This window comes from Thunnus maccoyii, chromosome 14 (genome assembly GCF_910596095.1).
Source record: "Thunnus maccoyii chromosome 14, fThuMac1.1, whole genome shotgun sequence".
NCBI lineage: Eukaryota > Metazoa > Chordata > Actinopteri > Scombriformes > Scombridae > Thunnus > Thunnus maccoyii.
Genome location: NC_056546.1, coordinates 15475896 through 15499021, shown reverse-complemented (window position 1 = coordinate 15499021; position 23126 = coordinate 15475896). Strand labels below are relative to the sequence as shown.

The following is a 23126-nucleotide window of genomic DNA, read 5'->3' as shown; positions in this document are numbered from 1 at the left end:
TGTGTAAAGCTTTGTCTCAGAGATAAACTGACATGGGAATATGTGAGCTGTTTACAGCTACATTTACTGTTAAGTGAGAAAATGGAAACTCCTTAATTTAAATACAAAGCTTTTTATCACCTGTGACATTACTGCAGAGAGAGACAAGAGCACGTTGTGTGTAAATTGACGTGTCACTTTATGTACCATCCCTCACTTTAAACTCAGGTGGTAAAGAATAAAACTGACGGCAAAAAAAAAAAAAAAAAACTGAAACAGTTGCTCCAAGTGTTGTTGTTTTCCTTATATGTTTTCCTCCATATGATATGGGTAAAGAAGACCCGGACTCTGCGTAAATTATTTATTCCTCCTCTCATTCGCACCATCCGCGTTTGTAATATGAGTTATCAAAGCTCATTTTAATTATTTACAATAATTGTGCAAGGAAAATTAAACAGGTTGAAACGTAATATGTGCGACATGTGTTAGGCTGCAGTGGAAGAGGTGATCTTGGAAAATATTACCTAACCAGGCCAATGAACAGGGAGAGAAGAGCTGCTGTTATTGTTCCAAAAGATCCCTGAAAGTGAATTTATTTTGCGCATTTGGAAGCAACAAAAATACCAGAATTTTATTATTTTTTATTATTAGGCTGCTTCATTTTCTACTATGTTTTTTAAGCAACTATTATTCTTATTCTTATTCTTATTCTTATTCTTATTACTGTTACTATTATTATTATTATTATTATTATTATTATTATTATTATTATTATTATTATTATCCACTAATAAATCGTTCAGAACAGGAGTTTAAAATGTATTTGTATGTGTATTTGTGTGTGTCTGTAGGTGTGTGTGTGTGTGTGTGTTAACAGTAATGTGATTTAACCTTTAGATAGAAAATAAGAACATAAAACACACACTGTGCATTTCTCCCAGACAATAACAGAAAACAAAAATGTGAGGACGTGTCTCCTGCAGGTATGTAATGTTATGCTCTCCTGTGCTGCTGTTGTATCCCACGCAGGGCACGGCGGTGTGAACCAGCTCGGCGGGGTGTTTGTGAACGGCAGACCCCTCCCGGACGTGGTGAGGCAGCGGATCGTGGAGCTGGCCCACCAGGGCGTCCGGCCCTGCGACATCTCCAGACAGCTACGGGTCAGTCACGGCTGTGTCAGCAAAATCCTCGGCAGGTAAAAGGGGGGAAACCACTACCAACAGAGCCCTATGTGTGTCAAACATCAATCTTCTAGCTCGTATATGCGCACCCAGCTCTATTTCAGCCTCAGTCATCGGTTATATAGGCAGGTCATTTTTTCTTTCTTTCTTTTTTTTGTTTTTTGTTTTGCTTGAACACAGCAGTTCTACGTACGAAATTTTCTATCCATCACCTACAGCCTTACAAAAGAAAAGCATCATAATCACGAAATAAATCTTAGGAGGAGAGTTTACAGCTAAACATTAAGGATAATAAATACCCCAGAAGAATATGAGGCTGTATTAAAATTATAGGAGACACAGATAATAAAGAAAATACCATAAAGTAACATGAGGTCACTTGAAAAACGACTTTTCAGTTTAAAAAAATACCGTAAACACATTCTTTGCGCTCCTATATTTTCTCATCAGTGCGAAGTTTAAACCTGAGAAATTAGCTCTACATAATTTTTTACATCAGAGCACAAATGCTGTGAGATAATATTTTGAAATATATTTTTTTCAGCTATCAGAAGGCATTTCAGAGGTATTTTCATTTCACACACACTGAATGTCTGTCACCAACATTTACCAGTAGGTCATGGTGGCATGTCGTGCATGCTACTATAAGCTCATAGAGACTAGAAATTAGGTCTAAACTGTGCTCTTACAGCTAAACTGTCCTTTGTTCTGTCCGTCTCACTGCTTATTGTGTGATTTTAATTACACTGCTTTTTTTGTTGTTTTTTTTGTTGTTGAAAATCCGCTCTGTTCACCCTCCAGCTGACACTCAATTAGGGCCATATAACAGCACACTTCCAGACTAATTAATAGATTAAAGCCGCCATCATATTTGTAGGTAATATTTTGCCCTACATGTAACTGCAGAAGGTCGGCGCAGATTTGTTTCCACACAAACGATTTCAGGCCACCTTTCCCATCAATCAGACGACTGACTGGATGTTGAATTGAAGGAGGGATCCATTCAGGAACACTCGCTCTGTCCCCATGCAGGTACTATGAAACCGGCAGTATTAAACCCGGAGTCATTGGTGGCTCCAAACCAAAGGTTGCAACCCCGAAAGTGGTGGATAAAATAGCAGATTATAAGCGCCAGAATCCAACCATGTTCGCTTGGGAGATAAGGGACCGACTACTGGCTGAGGGCGTCTGCGACAACGACACTGTCCCCAGCGTTTCATCCATCAACAGGTAGGTCCATAAAACATATATTTTATTTTATCTTATTGGAGAAGGCATGCAGATTTTTTTTACACATAGAGAGAAAATGATTTATTATTTCTTCCTAAATGTGTGCATGCATGTAAGAGAAAATTTGTGTGCCAAATACAAATGGGGGGAAAAAATGAGATAAGAAGCAAGAGCGGAAAAAAATCTTGTCATTTATCATGCGTGCATGCTTTAAATCGAGCCTATATAATAAATAGAAAATAAGCAGAGAGCCATTGAACTATAGTCAATTCCAGCCAAGCCTATCCGGGGTGGTCTCACACGTGCAATTCAATCCCCTCTGTGGCCCTCCACAACACAGCCAGCACGGGAGCGGAGGCTGGGGCCACGAAAAATCACATCTGTCTCGATAAAAACCGATCAATACCGCGTAACCAGATCCAGAGGCAGAGGGAAATACCCAACAAAGTCGTTCAATACGCGGACCACACTGCGACAGAGACGGCAGACTCTTTATTGCCAAGCAATTGCTCTGTTTTCCAACACCGAGGTGCATGTGGAGCAACAGCAGAACGCACATTACTTTGGTTGGACAATTCTAAATTAACCACACATAATTAATATTATTGATATTATCATAATTAATTACAGAATAATTAAAAGAAGTCTAGAATAATATAGAAGATGGAAAAATTCAAGTACTAAAACAGTGTTGATGCGTGAATGTACTATAAAAGAGTTTCTGTTCCACTGAAGCAGATAAAGAAACAGACACCCTACACCTTCACCTTTTCACATGAAGTGGGACAAGCAGTGGACAAAGTATCTTTAGACAGAGGACGGCGAAAACCCCAGTGCATGTGTGCAAAGTAAAAAAAAAAAAAAAAAAGCCCCATAGTGCCTGGCGAGTGAAGAACTTTGGTTAGGAGGCACTGTTCCAGAGAGCTGGTCATCGGCATTACATTTTAATGAGCTAAAGAGAGTCTCATAACACATCCAGCTAAATGCAGGAGATGGATGAATATCCTCAAAAAAAGAGAGAGAAATCTTAGAAAAATTAGGCAGGCATGGAAATTGTGGTTTCAACAGGTCTCTCTGCCGCTGTTCTCTGTTTTCACCTGTTGTTCCTAAAACTGAAAACATGTTTTTAGCATGTATATTATATATATATGGAATACTTTTAGAAAAAAAATATGATAATCTGCTCAGTTTGAGTTGTGTGAAACAGCACTATTAGGAGAAAATTGTGTCATTTGAAACTAAGTTGGCCTGCGCATTAATAATTAACACCAGATCTTGTGAAATTCTTATTCTTAAAGCAGGGCCTCACAGATCCTAACATAACAATCAGTAGGTCTCACTCTTGAATTTTTATTTCATTCCACAAGCATTTAAGATGTTAATTTATATTTATTTTAAAGCCTAAAAATTGTAGAGATGGTCTATAAAAATCTAACCATAGCTCTTTTAAACCCTGTTAATTCTCACTATGCGTGCACTTTTAAATGTTTCATGTTTTTCTTGCTTTTTTTTTTTTTTTGGTTTTAAGTGTTGTTGTGGAAAGGAGTGTTGGGAAAGATGTGGGGGAGGAAGACCGTGAAGTGGAGAAGTAAAAGGAGGCAGACAGAGGGAGAGAAAGAGACAGTGGACCCCTGGTGGTCTTTGTGGTTAAGGTGGCTGACCTCTGCTCTGTTGACTAAAGAGGATGTCCTGGCTTTAAACACATTTTTCCTGCATGAATTATTAAAGATTACACAGAGACAGGGTTGCACTTTGTTTTGTTGCCGCAGAGAGGAGTTTCCACCCACTGCACCATGACCAGTGGACAGAGGCGTACCCATAAGGTCCTGAGCGGCTTTCAATCATATTGATCCACATTTTAATATTTCTTTGGGGATGTTGTGTTTTTTTTCTACAACAGCCAAACGCCAAAGTCATTAATTCACCCATCCAAATTGCTTATTCAATATCAACAACATAGACTCGAAACAAATTCCTTGAATTTATGAGGCTCCCTCGAGTCATGAGGTCAGATAACTGTTGTGGTGAGATGTTAGAAATTCAAATAAAATATTGATGTGTGTTTTCTGGAGGAGGCTGCGAGCCTTTGTTGCCCTGCCTGAAGGAGAGAGTATGGAGGACACACGAGATAGCGAGGGGAATGAAAAGAGTCTGATGTACATTTTGCCCCTGAGGAAGTTAACCCCTATAGCTGCCGGAGTCAGAATTGATAGCTTATTGCTCAGTGCCGCATGCACACGAGAACGTCGTTTGCCTCATCTGCAGTCTGTAAAAGTCTGTTTTTTGTCACATCTCTCGAGTGAGAGGGCTTCTATGTGGGATTTCTGTCTGTAGACAACGCTGATTGTTATTCAATGATCTCACGTTCGTCTGTCAATCAAAAGATTACCATGGTCATGGCTTAATGTAATACGATCATGTCCCAAGAGCTAAAGCTGAGCTTGTGTAAATCCCACTGTACTGTGAGTTTTACTAAAAGAATTACAGCAATCCTCAAATTTACAAATGTAAAATTATCTTAGGCCTCTAGTTTTTGCATCCGTACAACTGTTTTATAAAATGCACAACTCTAAAGTTTAAAGATTATTGTGACTGCTGCTTTAATTTATTTTCTTTTTTCTTTTTTTTTTTGAGAAAGAAAGACATTGGATGTGGCAATGGTCTCAGGTTGGGCCAATAAGACACTATTGCTTTCCTGTCAGATATTATTTATAGATCTCCATTTGCATTTGCTGTTCCTCGCTGCCATTTGTTGTCAACTTTTCTATCCCGGAGTCCCAATCAATAAGCTGTGATCCTCAGTGAGCCTGGAGGATTCCTGTGTGCAGTAAAAAGACCAAAAACTACAACAGACACCAGAGAGGTGACAGAGAGGAATAGTAAAAATGAATCGCAGAGGAGTAAAGAGAGAAAGAAGGAAAAGAAAGAGATGAGGGGTGTGAGAGACACACAGTGTGAAACACGGGCAGTAAAACAGTGAGCACATTGGACAGTAGGGAGAATGAGAAAAGAAGATGAGGGTGGGAGTGAGAGGAGTGAAAGATCAGGTTTGAGAGATGGAGAGAGAAAGAGAGCGAGAAGAAAAGAGGGAGTGGGGAGCAGGAGAGGGAGATTATTAGAGTTGGCCAGGTAGAGTCAGTGAAGCTGATCATTGAGGTGAATTGATGTGATTTCATGCTTTGTTTGCAAGATCATTCAGACCAAAGTGCAATGAAGACTTTCCCGCCACATCACATCTTACTGGTATGGGGACTTTATCATATTTCTAACCTCAGAATCCAGCTAGATTGAATCCACAATCTCAGGGGGCAGCTCCTATTCAGCCTCACACAGGAGCACAGAGATTGCCCCTAAAGCCCAAAGATTGGCTATTTGTGACGGGGGCCCCGAATATGAGGATACAAGCGCCCCAAACGATGGAGCACTTGTACATGCACAGGTGTAAGTGGACGTGATGTGCCGTGTTTAAGTGTCCCGGGGCGGCTGGGCCGGTGTGAAATCTCCATGCTCTGGAAGCAGTATTGATTGATCCGTGTCTGTTGTTCACTTTACCAGGATTATCCGCACCAAAGTCCAGCAGCAATTCCACCCTTCCCCTGACGGATCTGTCACGCCGCTCTCCACGCCCGGTCACACCATAGGTGAGCATGAATGAGGCTACGCACAGATTACAGCATAGTCAAATGAGCCAATCAGGGCGGCTGTTTGTGGTAGAAACTAGAAATAAAAGACATAAGCATTTATACGCACTGACCCACATACACACACACAAATGACCTACTCACACAGACACACATACATACATACTGTGCACACCCACTAACTCAGCTTTCTCCATCAGTGCCCAGCACAGCCTCCCCCACTGTGACCAGTGCCTCCAACGATCCCGTAGGATCCTACTCCATCAACGGCATTCTGGGTATCCCCCGCTCCAACGGCGAGAAGAGGAAACGAGACGATGGTAAGGGAGATACAAGATCCCTTTTGTTTCCGTCCTTTTAATTCTCTCCATCACTCGTCTCCTACTTTTTTTTTCTTTTCTGTGTGTGAAGAAGATGGCATTTATGACAGCGCTGCAGCCAAGTGTGTTTCTGTGTGCTGTCTCCAGTGACTTGTTATGTTGTATATCAGGCAGGGCGAGTGTTGAGAGTGTGTTGTGATTCAATCAGCTTTCTGATGCCCTACGCTTTACCATACGCCTACAGAGCTGCATCTCAATTTTATACCAGACATACTGTAGATATCCCATATAGCTGTCATACAACTCTAATCCCCCTTGGCAAGGCATCAATGCTGCTGGCTCTTGCTTTCATTTCTACAATGTTACAAAAGGCAGAAAAAGTGTGATTCTTTGCCTTGATAGTATCAGTTAAATACCATTTACTAAACGCACAAAATGCATTTTTTGACCAATTAATATTTTTGTATCATATTTTGTGGTGCTGAACAGCATGAAAACATTCAATATGAAGTATTTTTGTAAGACTTTATATTAAAGTATACACTACCAGGGGACTGGCAAGCAAATAGACCTAGATACGCTCAAAGATTAAGTGGAAGCCTATCCGGTCCAAGCCAGAATTTCTCATTCCTAGGCAAGGCAAGAGAGTGGACACACACTGCCTGAGGGCTAATAGATTATCGGTTGTGCAAACAATTGGCTTTTTTAATGCCTATGAATTAACATGTCCCTGGTGGAGGCCTGAACAGGTGTAGGAACAGACCGGTGGAGGCAGGGTGGGGGCTGCGCGTGTGTGTGTGTGTGTGTGTGTGTGTGTGTGTGTGTGTGTGTGTGTGTGTGTGTGTGTGTGTGTGTGTGTGTGCGAGCATGTTTGATTCTGGGGTACTGCTTTGAGGTGGCTGATGGTGGGATGACATGGTTGAAAATTATCTCAAAGAACATTCATCAAAACAGGCCACTTCCTTCTTTTATGTTTCTGTCTCTTTAGTTCTCTGGAGTGGCAACCACTTGGATGGGAGGAAAATAGGACATTGTAAGTTGAAGTTAGACAACCTTCTCTTTTGCTTTGGTTAATCAGATCATAATACTCTCTTCTTAACTGCTGTTTTTGCTCTTCCGGGGTTGTGAGCTTATGAGGAAAGAGGCGGGGGACGATTTTTTTTCCAATAAACAATCTCCTGAGAAATTAAAATAAATTAAGCTAAACTGACTGTGGAAAATCATATTTTACATGTAATGGCATGCAGTTCAATATACAGTAATGCACCATGTAGCTAATTTAAAATTATAGCTTTGGATTTCAACAACAAGAAGTAAATTGTTATAAACTAAAATTTACTTTTTTATGATTCCTCTTAATTTGGCCTGTGATGTCAAGAAACCCACTGCAGCTCTTGTGTTAAGTTATTCATGGTAATTTCCAATTGCCAAAAAAGGTTTTATTATTTCAGCATTAAAAAAAAGCAAAAAGGCCTTCATGAGCTGGCTAAGCCCAAGTGTCACAGCGGTAGTTTACCTGCTATAATTTTAACATGTTACATTGTCAGACACCTCATTAAATACACAAATTAATAAAAAATAATTAAGTAAGTGAATAAATAAATTAAAAACTAGTGCAGCAAATAGTTTTCTTTTTTTTTTTTTAGAATATTTTACAAATGACTCAGTGGACTTTGTTGCATATCTGAAAACAAGTCAAAGATTTGTGCCTACATTGTGGTAATTTCACCATGATGAACCTGAAAAACACTCTGCACAGTCCTCATACTGTTGGTGTCACGATGCTGCTGGTGTGTGATCCTGGTGTGGCTGAAGTCAATGGTTGCCCTTTGAGGGAGAAAAAGGTCCCCACGACTGGAGGGCTGTAGAGATAATGTAGTGTGACACGTGTTATGTACACTGGGTCCCCCGTAAGACGAGCTTCAGGGACATAGGTGCCATAAGAGCCATTAATCTGTCCTTGTCATGTGTTATTGCAAATTAAAAGTAGCATGTTACACTGGACAGCTTCGAGTGAAGACGGGAGGAGAGAAAAAAAGAGAGACAGAGGAGCAGGGAGGTGGGGGTGAGAAAAAAAAAGTGGGTTTATGAGGGGAGGAGGGATGAAAAAAGTCCTGGCAGCCTCAATGAGAGTTGAGGAAGAATCAGTTTTTGGATTTGTGCATGCATATATGCACACATCTGTGCATGGAAATGTGTGTGTGTGTCTGTAACTCTGTGGCTTCAGATGCTCCTCACACAGTGAACATAGTGACATTTTAAAGAATTTGCAATTCTGCAGAGAAAAGCTATTAATTCACAAATTAACATCTCCCCCTCACCTCCCTCCCTCTATCTTGGATGTGCAAGCTATCGAAAAGACAAAAGAAATAGCCTTAAGGGGGGAAAAGAGAGAGTCTCAGCCCTATCTGTGGAGAGATTGGTTTGCATGTCTGCAAGCAGCGATACCAATTATGCCAGTGCTGGGAGAATGCGTCTCAATGCGCCCCCTCCTTTGCCCCCCCTCCTCACCCCTCTCCTCTCTTCCTACCACCATCACCACCACCACCACCACCACCACCCCACCTCAAATCTATCCATAGCCAGATTTATTTGTGTATCTCATTACGGGAAATGGAATGTTGTTCCTGCCAAATGCATTAATAGTGAAGTGGGGAAATTAGCCTGTTGTACAGCATGCTCTCACTCAGTCATTTAAACCTATGGAGGAAGTGGAAGCCAAGAAAAGACAGAGAGAGAGAAGGATTGGGTGACAACTGCTGTGTGATTGTCAAATGTGTATTATGGTGCTACGTCCATTTAAAAAGTTTGGCCCTTCCGTGATTTTTGAGCTCATTATTATGATCGAGCTGAGTGAGACATACCTGCTCTGGTTTGCTCTCTTTTTAAAGGAAATGCTGTTTTTTTTATCAGCTGCTCTATTTAAATTCAGTGTTTTCCTAGTCTTGCACACTGTGACAGGTTACTCCTGACCTTGCTGCTGTACACAGGCAGGTTGATGTGACATAACAGCTTCTCTAATAGCTGGCTTACCACATCCTGGATGGAGCCCAGTGGAGCTCTGGGGAGGACAGGCAGTATAGGGAGCTACAGTGATAAATTAGATGGAGAAAGCAAAGGTCATAACTTGTGATTGTAGCGTGGGTGTGGGATGAGTGTAGAAGGAGCTGATGAGTGTGTGAGCTGGAAAAGGAAAATATGACCTAGCAGGTTGTTCATTCATGACATAAAAGAACGATTGTACGCAGCAGCCGGAGTCACATCAACCTTGTTCAATAGCTTGAAGAAAAAATGAATACAGTCGCTGTTTTGATTTGTTCAAATTTGATACTTGGCCCTTTTGGAGATTGTCCGGTGTGTATCTTTTAACACATATGACCCACTGGCAGAGTTTAAATCAGTTAGTGTATGGATTTTAACCTGGGCCTACACTGGTTGGCTAGTCAAGCCAGTCCATGACAATGAGTCAATAGCGGATCACTTTAGAAAATAAATGTATCCAGAGCGAAGCAGAAATAAATGAAATCATGAGCACCATGATGGCCCTGATGGGGTGTGTGTGAGAGAGAAAAGCCCAGGTTTGAGAGGGGCCACAGAGCGTAACATAGAGACAAGAAGCTGTTAGGGCCCCGACAGCAGAGGGGGACACAAAAGGGTCCACATTGCGTTTCTCCCCCTCCTCCTTCTCTGGTCTATCTCTGCCATTTTTTCTCTTCAACATTCAATTCCTCTTCTTATCACCATCCTTCTTCTTTCTGAGTCTTGTGGGTTAACCATTTGCATTCAGCAACACGACTTCTTGCGTATAGTTGTAAACAATATACAATGAGATCCGTCACAAAAATATAAGGAGAGGGAATTCATTCAATGGAGAGGAATCATGTCAGAGAAAAGTCAATTACGAGCAGCGATGCCGAGAATTAATGGAGCGATGCATTACTCAGCTTGAGGAGGGAGAAAAGGCAAGAGAAAAGAAGGGATACATTAATTGCATTTCCACAAATACTTGCCACACAGGGTGGCAACCGCTAAATGACAGACTGGTCCAGAGGTGGGTAGAGCAGGAGGACAAAGAACAATAAAAGATGATGAAATGAGAAAGAGAGACAAGGTGCACTGTAAAAAAAAAATCTTTGGTCTGTAATTGAGTGTTAGTTTCTTAAAAGATGCAACAAAACAAGTTAAAAAATGCCAGTGCAGTAAGAATATTTCAGCTTGTTTCCAGTGTAAACCAATATATTTTTCTAAAATAAAGTTTTCTAGCACCAATCTGCTTCATCCTTTCTTGTTTCGAGATTAATTTTCAGAGAATTCTTGAAACAAGTTGATTTGCACTGGAACTAGATGAAAATGGCAGATTATTTTGTTTTTAGGATTGAATTATAAAAAGGTGGCTTGATAAGATGGTGATTTCTGCAATATAGTCCAAACATGTGAAACTTTTATTTTATCCAAATCAACTTACATTTTTTCCCCACAAACACACATTGGAAGCAGTTCAGTTTCTTGCTTAAAGACTCTTCCACATGTCGACAGGAGGAGCCATGAATCAAACCACCAATCTTACAATTACTAGCCAACCTGGTCTACCACCAGAGCAACCCTCTTATTGATGTTATAGTCACAAACTGTTCCCAAATAGTTGTATACTTATTTACTTATTATAAACTTTCTGCATTGGCCTGGTTCTCACAATTTAAATCCAAGTAAATAAAATGTGCTTCAAAATACTATCGACGCAGCCTCAGCGATGGCGGTGAGTGCAAATAAGCATCACTGTGCCTGCTGACAGTCACTACACTGGTTGGTGGTGCTAAATCGAATTAATAAAGCTCTTAAACACGTTGCAACATAACAGGATCTTAACAGCCATGGCAGTGTTGCTGCCTCTCTCTCTCTCTCTCTCTCTCTCTCTCTCTCTCTCTCTCTCTCTCTTTCTCTCCCCCACCCCACCCACCTCTCTCCTTTCCGCTTCAGAGGTTTCATAAATATAGCTAGCTTACAGGGAAGGAGTGTTCACCCTCTGGGTATACCAGTTTGTTTGTGCTCTTTTTTTTCAAGCTCAACTGCATTTTTAAAAACATCAACAAATGATCCACAATTTGCGATAGCATCATTTCACCTATCAGCAGAGGACGGATAACTAAACGGTCGACTTGCAGCCTCTGATCTAGGAAACCCCATGTCATTGATTTACGGAGAGAGCCAGGCAGTGTGTAGGAATTCATTTGCCTTTCAAACAAGCCCCCACCTCTCTCTCCTCTGAGTTATCTTATCACTGGAACAGGGAGATGAAAGAAGAACATAAAGTGCCACCATGCCACCACAGGACGTTAACATCCCCCTTACAGACAAAGCAAAACAGAACAGCTTTTGATACCATTGTAGTCTGTTTAACAGTAGTTACCGACATTGGTTAACTCTGTCCGTATGTGTGTGTGTGTGTGTGTGTGTGTGTGTGTGTGTGTGTGTGTGTGTGTGTGTGTGTGTGTGTGTGTGTGTGCAAATGGTTGAAAGTGCATGAGAGAGAGTATTAGTTTTCTAATGGCATGCAACAACTTTTAGGTTTATCTGACTAGAACAAAAGGGACCAGTTGCAGATTCATGTCTGTTTGTTGTGTTTGTCAGGTGACTTAGTACGAAGCATTGCAATCCGCTTGACATGCAGCAGGCTTAAATGTTTAAACACGCTATGATGAAATATATAACTTTTGGACACAGCAAAGTTGAAACAGCATCCGTCTGTTCAAGCTGATCAAAGAGAGAATTTACCAGAAAGTGCATTGCTTTAGGGATGATACGTGTGAATGTCACTGTTGGAGAGTCTTGTTTTTATCTCGGTTTGTCTCCTCACACTTTGGTGTTAAAACGAAGAGACGCAGTCAGCTGGTGCTGTGGGAGTGATAAGAGAATACCTGCTGAGACACCCAAAGGGGTTGAAGAAACACTGAGAAAATGAAACAAGCCAGTCAATGAGCCACACACACACATACACACACGCAAACTGACAGTTGGGCTTCACACTCCACTTGACACGCTGACTGTCAAAGGATGAATCTGATTTATTGCAGCTATCTTATGATATATGTCAAACATAAACCTCTAATGGCGAATTCTGAAAATAAATGATTTACTATTATTTCTATCTAAAGGCCAAATCAGCAATTTTTTGACCATATCAATTTGAATATATTCACATGCATAATTGAGGAGTTTGAATTAGAAATTGAGAAAATGTTTGTAAAAAATTAGGCCTGTTTAATTCCGATTTTTAAAATATTACTGACATAAACAAACTTTTAACAGTATCACAAAACATTGCTAACGGGGGCGTATGGTCCATTAAGGGTTCTGGGGTGCTGCCTCTCCTGGAATTCCAATTGTGAAATATATATTTTAATTTTGTTATTGTTATATTGTGTATATATAAATGTCAGTCGTCACTCTCACATAAATCATACATAATTACAGAAACATGTGCTGCCTACAATCTTTGTCTGTGCGCCGAAGGGTGTACTTTTCTCTGCCCAATGGCGGGATGTGTGTAATATGTTCGGCTTTTCCTGGTGGTTCCTGATTGGTTGACATTGCACGCCAAAAATAACTGGATCTGGGGCGGAAAATTTTACGCCTAAGAAATGTTGCCAGATTGGGCAATTTTCTATTATAGATAACATTTACCGTCTGAAGGCAGGCGAAGCGTACACAGATCATTGTGGCACTGTGGTGATAATTGTAAAGTGAAATCAGTCGCTAAGTGGCCACCAAAAGATATTTTTTTTAAACTTCTAGAAACGGCAAGCCTAGCCGCTAGCTACCAGCAGCTGGCTCCCTGCTACATTTTATGGCGCATGCTCACTGCCAAAATACACCAAACTACGTATTGTCATAGCCCCACCTAGTGGAAAGTCACGCTCCGCCAATGGTTGCTAATATAGATTTAGTTGTTGTTTATTGTTAATCCTTGTGTTAAAATGCCTGACAATCAATTACAAGCAGGTTCCAAACTTCTGTTTTTAATTTTGGCGGTGGGTCTTTTGTAACATTCGAAATTCGCACCAAAGAAATTCCTGCGGTGAGAATTTGTGTCCTTTTGCTGCCAGTCCAGAAAGCCTGATTAAGTGGGGTGGTGGGTGCTGAGTATGGTAAGCATGCTCCTCCATAGTGAATGACAAACACTTGCTATTGATCGCGCTTTCCTCTTTTCTCAGACCAGCTGATACGAGGTAATTAATGACTCCATTTTCTTCTGTACCACAGACAACAATTGAGTTTCATACAGCAACACTAATGCTGCCCGGCTACCAGCAACCCCCAACCCTTCACCCAAGGGAGCTGTTTGAAAAAGAAAAAAAGCCTGTGCTAAAATATTCCGTTTAACGGATTGTAGGAAAAACACATGTGGCAGGAGGAAAAAAACAGATTCCTTCATAAATGTTACACAAAGCTAAAGTCAATATACTGTATTTTACCAGTGAAACACACATATACACACACCCTCCCATCTACACATACACACACTCATACCCAATTACAGTCCTCTATTCCATTCTCTCCATGGATCTATTTCTTGGTGCGAGTCGGGTTCATCCTCTGGCCTCAGCCATTGAAAAAAGGTCAAGCAGCTGAGCAGAATGGCAATAACGCCCCTGAAATGGTACCATCAGTGGAACATGATTGATCAATTGAATTCCATAGCACAGAAAAATGTGGGATTAAGTAGAGTATTATACGCGCAATGAGTTGAGGCATGATGTTCATTCCAAGTTCATTTCGCCTCCCTCCTCTGCTGGCGGATCAGGCAATCAATAGTGGCCTTGCATATCATATATCACCGCTGGCTCGCCCAGGAGAGAACATAATCTGCTGCAAATTTAGAATGACAGATTTGTACGGGAGCTAAAGCCCTCATCCGCTGTTGGCGTGGGGTATAGGGAGGAAGGGAGGGTGGCGGGAGGCAGGCAGTAGAGTGGAGGTTCCTGGGATGCTGGCTGGAGGTTTTAGCTGACTTGATGAGTGAGCAGAGGGAGAGCTGCAGCGGTGGCGGCGGGCTCCATGGCCGAGTTGATAGGGTCAGAGATCAGGAGAACGAGGGAAGCATAGGCTCATTTGTTTATATAGAGTGTGACCGAGTGGGGAAATGCATACGCTTGCCCTCGACGCCCCGTCCTCATTCGGCCCTGAGTACCGTCCCCACTCCATTCTGCTTTCCAGAGGACAGGCAATATGTGGGGGATGGAGGGAGAGAAAGAGAGACAGAGAGAGGGAAGGGTAATATGTTCAGGAGGAAATAGTACAGTTAAATAATGGCTCTCCATTTCCCGCTGGCAGAATGAGAGGCTCTGTATGTAATCGCCAGCCCTACTTTCTCCTCCTGAAACACACACTCTCCCTTACAAGTATATATTTGCACCGAAGGTAATCCATCAATTACCATAGACCTATCACATGATGACCGTGCTGATGGTGGCCGCGAGGAGAGGTGGGGGAGGCGGAGAGCTGCCTGAGTGAGTGCATGTGTGTGAGAGGAAGAGAGAGGCCAGAGAAAAATAGAAAGAGAGAGGTAGATAAAAAGGCAGACATGCTGGTTGTTCTCCCTGAATTTACTACAGCTCCTTATGCCATCACTCTCAAACCCGTTGAGCACAAAAACATTTTTTCCTCATGCTTATCTCACATTGCTAGCCTGCTAGAATAATATCAGGTAAAAAGACTGCAGTCGTGTCCTGATGCAGAATGTTGTCGCCTTCCCTTCCCTTCCTCCTCTCCCTCTTTCTCTAGATGGCTCTGATGGCTCAGGCCCGGGCAGCGACTCTCAGGGCAGTGTGGAGAGTTTAAGGAAGCACCTGCGAGCAGACGCCTTCACCCAGCAGCAGTTGGAAGCTCTGGACCGTGTGTTTGAACGCCCGTCTTACCCCGATGTTTTCCCCCCTTCAGAGCACATCAAACCCGAGCAGGTTGGCCATACAGATATTTCTTTCTACACCATGACATTTGCAGGCCCTGATGGTTTTTGTGCTGATCCTGCTTCTTGTTTGTCTTTAAGTTGTATTAGCCAATAATATATATATATATATATATATATATATATATATATATATATATATATATATATATATATATTATGGGTTTTTTTACACTGATTTCTCATGTTACAAAATGAATTAAGAGGTACACATTCTGACACAGGTGACAAAAAGCTCTACGCTACTTCTTACTCAAAGCAACCTACAAGCCTACAGCCTATTACAGCGGATAACCTTTATTTACATTCATTAGACTGTTAAACAACAAGAGACTATTAATTTTTCCATTGGAACTCTATGTGGGTGCCCATGCAGCCTTAGCAGTGCCCTAATTGAGTTCATTTTCATCTCTGCGCGATCGCGGGGAATTACAGCGGCGATAAATCAGAGGGACAGCCCCTCAGCCTGCTATACAGGCCCTAATGCAGCTAATTACCAAAGTGATTTCTACGGCAAGATCAATACCAAAACGAATTGGAAATGACTTGCAATCACAAAGAGTGGAGGAGAAGGTATTAAAAAGGCGAGAATAAGGTGGAGGAGGGGGGACGAAAAACGGCGTCAGAATGGTCCAGAAAAATCAGTTTTAATTTAATGTAATATTAATCAGGCTGCTTTCCACTCTTTCTGTGCGCCTCCTTTTTTCTCCCTGTTTCCAACACCCCCTCCTTTTCTTAAACTGGTGAAAAGGTGGGATATTAGGCTATTAGGGGCTTGTCTGGTGTCTGCGTCAGGGCATTAAAAAGCCATTTTGAAGAGGCCTGGCTGAATAGGCCTCATCCCTCCCACACTTCTGGCAGCCATGTGGTCAGGTCATTCAGGCCCCACTGTGCTTGCCACTCGCCCTCCGCCCAGCCCTGCCCAGCCCTGCCCACAGCCCATCTGCATGACAAAATGGCTCTTGTGCTGCGGAGGCCCAGCGGAATAGAGAGGAACATCCAGCCTAGTGCCAGGGAACAGTTGTAAGCAGACAATTAGAGTTTATCTGCGATAGAGGCAGACAAGACTGGGGTCACCAGCTCGCCCCTGTGGGACCCCGTCCCATTGAGACAAACAGATGCACACACGCACTCTGGTACAAACACTCACAGACACAAACGTGTGCACACACACTTATCCTTTCAAAGAAGAGGCAGGTCAGGAGGTGTCATCTCATTAACAAACAGGATTCATCACAGCTGCTAGCAGAGTCTTAACCTGAGATTAAAGTGATCAAATACTTAAAAGGTGGTGGCTGATCCTCACATTAAGTTTACAAGTGCAGTACAGCAGATGAATGCATTTCTCTAAATGAGAAATTGGACAACATCAAAGATGGCGTCTTGCGACAAAGTAGCTGCACAGTGCATTTTATCACAGTTGAAACGAAATGCAATGAAAACCTCTAACATGTAGCAAAAAAAAATTCCAATAAAAAGGCATAAAACAATACACACTATTTTATCATTTTTTTAACCCATTTTTATGTGTTCATCCTGAAGGCGAAGAACAAAGGTTGATTTTGAGGTTGTACTCTCCTTTAAAAACCCCACCACATGTCTCTCCTGTAACAAAGCCCTGAATGTCTCCTCCCTTGACTGGTCACAGGGATGACTGCAGTGGAGCACAAAGAGCCAGCTGACACCCCGTCCTTTCACTCCTCTCCCAATCCCTCTCTCATCCCTCTCTCCCTTTCTGCCTTCTCCTCAGACAAGCCCTAATGCATGCATACATCATGGGTCTTGGTAAAAAAGCACGAAGAGCGGGGACGGGATGGGTTAAGGAGGGGGGGTTCACAGGAAATATTCAGAAGGAAACACAGTGAGAAGATAGCAGTCAGGTTCCAGATACAGCAGACATATATTGTCTCCTAAACTTGGAAATCTGCTTCAAATCTGGCAGCTGAAGTAGGCTTGCATGTAATATAGCAATGATGTTAACCAGATCATGACACATCCTGTAAATTATATGTATTTTATATAAAAAGTGTGACTTTCACTTTTTTTATTGCCACCTACTCACATGTGCATCCCTCAGCTGACATATTTTTGCATGTGTTGTGTATTTGTCTACAGGCGAATGAGTACTCGCTCCCGTCTCTGAACGCTGGCCTGGAAGACGTGAAGCCGAGCCTTTCCAGCAGCGGCAGCTCCGACCTCGCCTCCAGTGTCTCCCAGAGCTACTCTGTTGTGACAGGTACAATCTGACTCATGCTAGATTGATCCTTAGATGAACACACACAGCTGCAGCACGCCAAAGACATCTCCAACAAGGTGGTCGAAATAAGTCAGTGCTGAGAACACAAACTAGAGTATTTAACTCTGCTTTCTGTATTTCTGTATTGTTTCATTGCATCTTCCCAACTAGTCAGTTTTAAGAGGAGTTCTCCAAAACTTTTTAGCTAAAATCAAACCAAAGATTGAAGCATGGAATATTACTATAAACTATACCACTTTCCCCTGTGAGTCCAGCTCAGTCAGATATTCAACAGAGGCCTCATGTGCACACTATTGGAGCTAATAAAGATGCCAACAGCCAACGAAGGAGCTTTTTTCACCCAAACTTACTGAAAATACAATGTTTACTGTAATTTTGCCCCCACTTCATTGCACACAGTAATACTGATAACACTGATAATCTGTTAGTTGTTTTTGGCTTTACTTTTACACCATTATTAAGTATTAAAACTTTAAAACTCCACTAATTTAAAATAAGCAAAACATTTTGATTTTGGCATTAAGAAAGTATTGGAGTATTGCATCATCATTACCTCATCAAGATTTCAAATACCACTTCCTTATGACATACACATTTTCCAGGGATATAAAATTCTTACCACCAGACGAAAAGCTTTTTTGAGGAACTTTTGAGGCACTCTGTGTGTTTATTACTAAGGGACAGAGTGAGGCAATATATCATCTGAGCCCATTAAATCCTACAGGCCTTTCACACGCTGCTCCTAACTGGCTATTGTGTTAGCCTGGATTGGCCCGCTAACAGATTGACTGGGAGCAATTCTCATAAGAGACAGCTGCTGTTCTCGCCACGACACAACGTTGTCGTCAAAGGCTATGATAGCCTGTTGATTGACAGCGGCTGGAACAGCACAGTGGCTGGCTGGCTGCCTCACGCTGTGGAAAGAGAGAGAGACTCAGATACAGATGAGACACAGTGAAAGAAACGTTGAAATTACAGGTGCTTTTCAACTCATGAGCTGGTTGCTGTATTCAATAGTTAGTTCTACTGAGAGCTGGCAGGTAATAGCAGGTGCAGTGTATTATATATCTTGTAGTATTAACTATCTGTATCATATAACCCACACCAACCCACCCTAGATTGCACTACAGCTTCTTTTGCTCTGCTGTCGAAATTGATGGCTGCCTGGTTAATTGAAATATTGTTTCATTGTGGCTGCTGAGTCTCTTTCCCATGGAGAGGTTAGGTTTACTGATGGCCACACTGACTTGAGAATAATATGCCAGCTTTTTAATAAAACTCCCATAATTATGCAGTGGGCATCAAAGTCAATGAGTCCACTGTGTGTGCGTGTATGTGTGTGTGAGAGAGAGTAACTAAAGAGGAGGACAGCATGATTGAAAACTGCAGTGGCCCTTCTCAAATGATCCCTATAGTCCAGCCCCAGACCCAGGCACAGTGCTATGGGAAAAGAAAGACCCCTTTTTTATTCCTGAATATGTGGGAGGTGGATTTGCCCCAGAAAGTTGGGCCTCAGGAGAAGAAAGGTGTGTTTTTGTCTTTTATGCTGGACTCCTCCTATGAAAGCGGTCTCGCTCCGGGGAACACACTCATAGCAGGTGGCCTCCAAGCCACCTGGGGGCCTGGGGCCTCCTAACGCGATACATGTGAGGGCCAGAGATTGCATAATGAGGGGGTGAACTAACAAAACTTTTCTTAAAATGGAATATGACAGCACACTACAGCCGTTTGAAAAAATGACCCTGAGAATTATGAGCACCAAATTAAACTCAGAAGAAATATCCAGTAAACTTTTATTACTTAATTTTCACCACCATGCAATGCATGAGGCATTTGATTGGGTGTAGGTTGTTAGTGCATAATATTATTTTTTCTGCCATTAGCAAACCCTGTAAATAAGAATGTATGCCAAGGTTGAAAAAAAAATGCTAAATGAGCTTCCTCACTTAGGCTGGGATCCAATTATCAATAAATTATGCTCTCATACTGGATGGAGCTACGAGATTATATTCATTCTTTAAATGTTTTCTGCTCCCAATTAAAATTCATACAGTTATTGATCTTGTTGATTTTTATGTCCTGAAATTTACATAATCTATTAAAGATGAATGATTAATGAAGTACTTACTTTTGCGTTCCAAGGGCGCTAACAAAAGCAACGTTGGGCCATCTTTTGTGTCCTCTGTTTACCCTAATGTGTGAAAGAGGCGGTTACCTAGCAAGGAGGGTGGCAGAGAGCAATCAAAGCACCAATCATTTACAAATAATTTACGCTCCAGCACGATGACTGTCTTTAGAATTTCAATATGTAAATGACAATCCATTATAATGTAACCATCTCAATGAAAATAAGGAAAATACTCTCTTATTCTTCCTAAAGAGGAGCATCATGAAACTTCCCTCTTGATAATATTGGAAAGTAGATAATATAAAATTTAATAGCATCATGTATTATACTTATTACTTACTCGTGTTATACTTATTCCCTTGTTTATGCTAGCATGGTGCATATCCAACTGGAAAAATAAGTAAATAGGGCACTTTTTTCCGGTATATACAAACTGTAAAGAGAGTGTTGTACTTGTTTGTGTCTGTCTTTAGTAGATGAACACTGTCAACTGTATAGTGCATCTGAATTCACTCCTGGTCGCTGGCTCCGAGCCAGAATTCGTGTGTCTGCACAGTTGTCTATTGATACCTTAACTGAGTAAGTGGCATATGGTATCTAGCAGATCATGTGCATGTTGATATTAGCTATTCTAATCCTGATGCAAGCTTTACATTTGAACAGATGATTAGAGTATAATTTTGTAGCTACTTATCACTGGTTAAACAGGGTTATGCCCAATGAGATTTCAGTAGTCTCTGTGCAGGCTGGGTGCTGGATAATCACTTTCAGCAGAGCCTGTAGGGAGGCTAGGTGTAAATGGCCCCCCCTCTGATCTACTACAACTCTAGCAGATGTGAATATCCCATATAATTCTATCTCTCTTTATATATTTCTACCTTCTTACTTCTTACTTACTTGCCAAGAAAATCACAAAACTGTACTGATGAGAGAACAGAGGTGAAAAAACATGCTGTATTTGAAACTTACATCAAACTCTGAGACTTGGCAGTACCAGCGATTCTCTGCTGGGTGGCAAACAACAAGCAGCCACCTTACTTGCGGTGCCTGGTGTGTGGCCTGGTGACAAACAGCTTGTCTCAGTTCAGTTAACGCCCACAGCGCCGAGCTCGGAAATTAATGTTTATATCACCCCCCACAATGGCATACTAACCTTTGAGCACACATTTGATAATGAATGACTTTAAACCCTTGGACAGGGAATTTAAGCTATTTTGCCCTGCAAATATTCTTTACTCACTCACAAATGGATGAGCTTGTTCTTTTGTTCCTTTCTAATGTAAGTGTAGTTTAATGTAATAAATTACCACCTCTACAGTGCAAGAGAGGTTGAACTGGCTCATTTGAAGCAAACATGAATGTGTCCCTGTTGAGGTAAATTCAACATTTAATTCTCAGTAGACTCCTCTCCAGTTGACTTTGCCGTACCTACACAAGAAGGAAGTTTCGCTGTGATCTTGAACGTACTGTGAGAATGAAAAAGTTGTCTGTAGACTGAACAGCAGCCTTTGAAAACAAGAGTTCTGCCAGAAAATGGTTCGCACACAAGTTCCTTGGTGTACGATTAAAAAATGAAATGCTCACTTGAGAGAAGGCTGTTGTAGCTATATCTGAACGCATCACTCAGAGGACTGTTGTAGGTTCTTAACAGTCCATTTCTATGGTTGATGGGGTCTGTAGACGTAGTATCAGTGGTAGAGAAGAGACAGATGTTGGAGAACTCTATAGCTTCTCCACTCTCTAAGAGATGTGTTTGCTGGGTAGAGGAGTCCCCAAGGACCCTGAGTTTATCTTCCATCTCCATCATCAGGGCATGTGATTTGACAGGCTCCCTTTACCCAGGCTCTGCCTCATCTCCAGGACAATAAGCAACACCATGTCTGATTAGTTTCAGAGTTCAGTGGTCTTGAACGCAGCGTTTGTATCGGTTGTTGTTGCGTCGTAACCCCTGTCTGTTTGACAATGGTTGCTCAGGCGCTGAGAAAACAGAAGCCTACAGTAGTATGCAGGAAGTCTCAGACACAGTGTAAACACATTTGGCTTGGGCTTCATGTTTGGCAGCCTCAGTTTCATCCTGAAGTTTCAGATTCATGTTCTAAAGTTTAGGTGGCCAAGTGTTAGCCTGATAGCAAAATAAGTGCCCCAGAGAGCAATGATGTCTCTGCCTAAACAAGATTCACAATACATTTTTCTAAACTGTAACACACAGTGATTGGATTATATTTTATAAAGACCTCTCTTGTTGAGTTTGCCTTTGTTTTTAACCATGTTTCCTTTTTTTTATCTGTATGACTGCGGTAAGGCTGTTCTACACTGTAGCATCTCAGGTTTAGGCTTGCTGTGATTGTCAACATGGGTAAAATTGCTAATCTAGCCAATTTAAGTGTATGTTACAGTGTTTTTATGGTAACTCCGACAGAAGCTAACCACTAACACCATCCTTGTATTGTCTTGTATCAACGAATGCCCATTTTCTCTGCAGGGATGAGGTTTAAATATAACTTGAGAGAATTGAATTGACCACATGTTAGATATAATTAACTGAAGAGCAGGACTGAGCACGAGCTGTTTCATATGGCTCCTTTAAGCAAACCCTACTTCCGATGAATGTATGCCATACTTGTACAGCACAAACTTTAGATCCACCCAATTAAATGCAAAGCTCACTTGTTATAATATTTCTGTTCATGCCAGAGGTTCATGGCTCTTTAATGATTTGATCACACTGTATGTCTTGCGCACTCGTTAAAAACCTACATTGTTAAACATTGTGCCATTCCCATAACAATGGTATTTGTCTCAATGAAATGAAGGTACTCTGTAATTGCTGTACCTCTGTCTAAATCCACATTTACAGCCGTCACAGCGACACAGAGGGAGAAAGATATTTAAAGAACCTACTACAGGTTTTTTTATGGGAAAGCAGTTAAGTTTTCTGATTCTCTGGCATTAGGTTCATAGAGCTGACAAGGTTGCATCCCCCTTCCATAGAGCAGCCCTTATCTTAATGAGGAATCGCAACACACAGTCCTGTTGTAAAACAACAATGATGGGGGAAGCAGCTAATGAGGCTATCATGGTGTCGGGAAAGAGCCATCTCTCCCTACAGGCCCCAGCAAACAGAGCTCTGCGGCAGACGCAGAGAGGCCGGAGACAGAGCTCACATTGATTGCATAGGTTTGAGAGGCAAAGCCGGTGAAATGAAAGATGCCAAGACTCATCAGCTAAATTAGATCAAAGTGTAGAGTTTTGAGCTGTCTGCAAGCCGATTGTTTGGTTATTTGTGGGAGTGATTCTGTTGTGAGAAAGCAGCCGTGAGATCATGCTGTTTGTTTTCCTAAAACCTTGGGGAAATTTTTACGCATTTGAGCTTGATTGATCAGGCGCGATGTGTTGTTGCAACATTTCACTGGTGTATGTTTCCA

The 23126-nt window shown here is 41.7% G+C and overlaps 1 protein-coding gene across 5 annotated transcripts in view; it reads left to right on the top strand.

The window, feature by feature from the left end:
• pax2a (paired box 2a) overlaps positions 1 to 23126 on the top strand; it is a 29618-nt gene that overhangs the window by 548 nt on the left and 5944 nt on the right. For 3 of the 5 annotated variants that reach the window (XM_042433522.1, XM_042433523.1, XM_042433521.1), the window contains exons 2-8: positions 1009 to 1174; positions 2193 to 2390; positions 5946 to 6031; positions 6232 to 6351; positions 7340 to 7384; positions 15133 to 15308; positions 17432 to 17552. In XM_042433522.1, coding sequence (XP_042289456.1) covers positions 1009 to 1174; positions 2193 to 2390; positions 5946 to 6031; positions 6232 to 6351; positions 7340 to 7384; positions 15133 to 15308; positions 17432 to 17552 — 912 coding nt within the window. The remainder of the gene's footprint in view (positions 1 to 1008; positions 1175 to 2192; positions 2391 to 5945; positions 6032 to 6231; positions 6352 to 7339; positions 7385 to 15132; positions 15309 to 17431; positions 17553 to 23126) is intronic. The other 2 variants (XM_042433525.1, XM_042433526.1) reach the window with 1 other exon arrangement.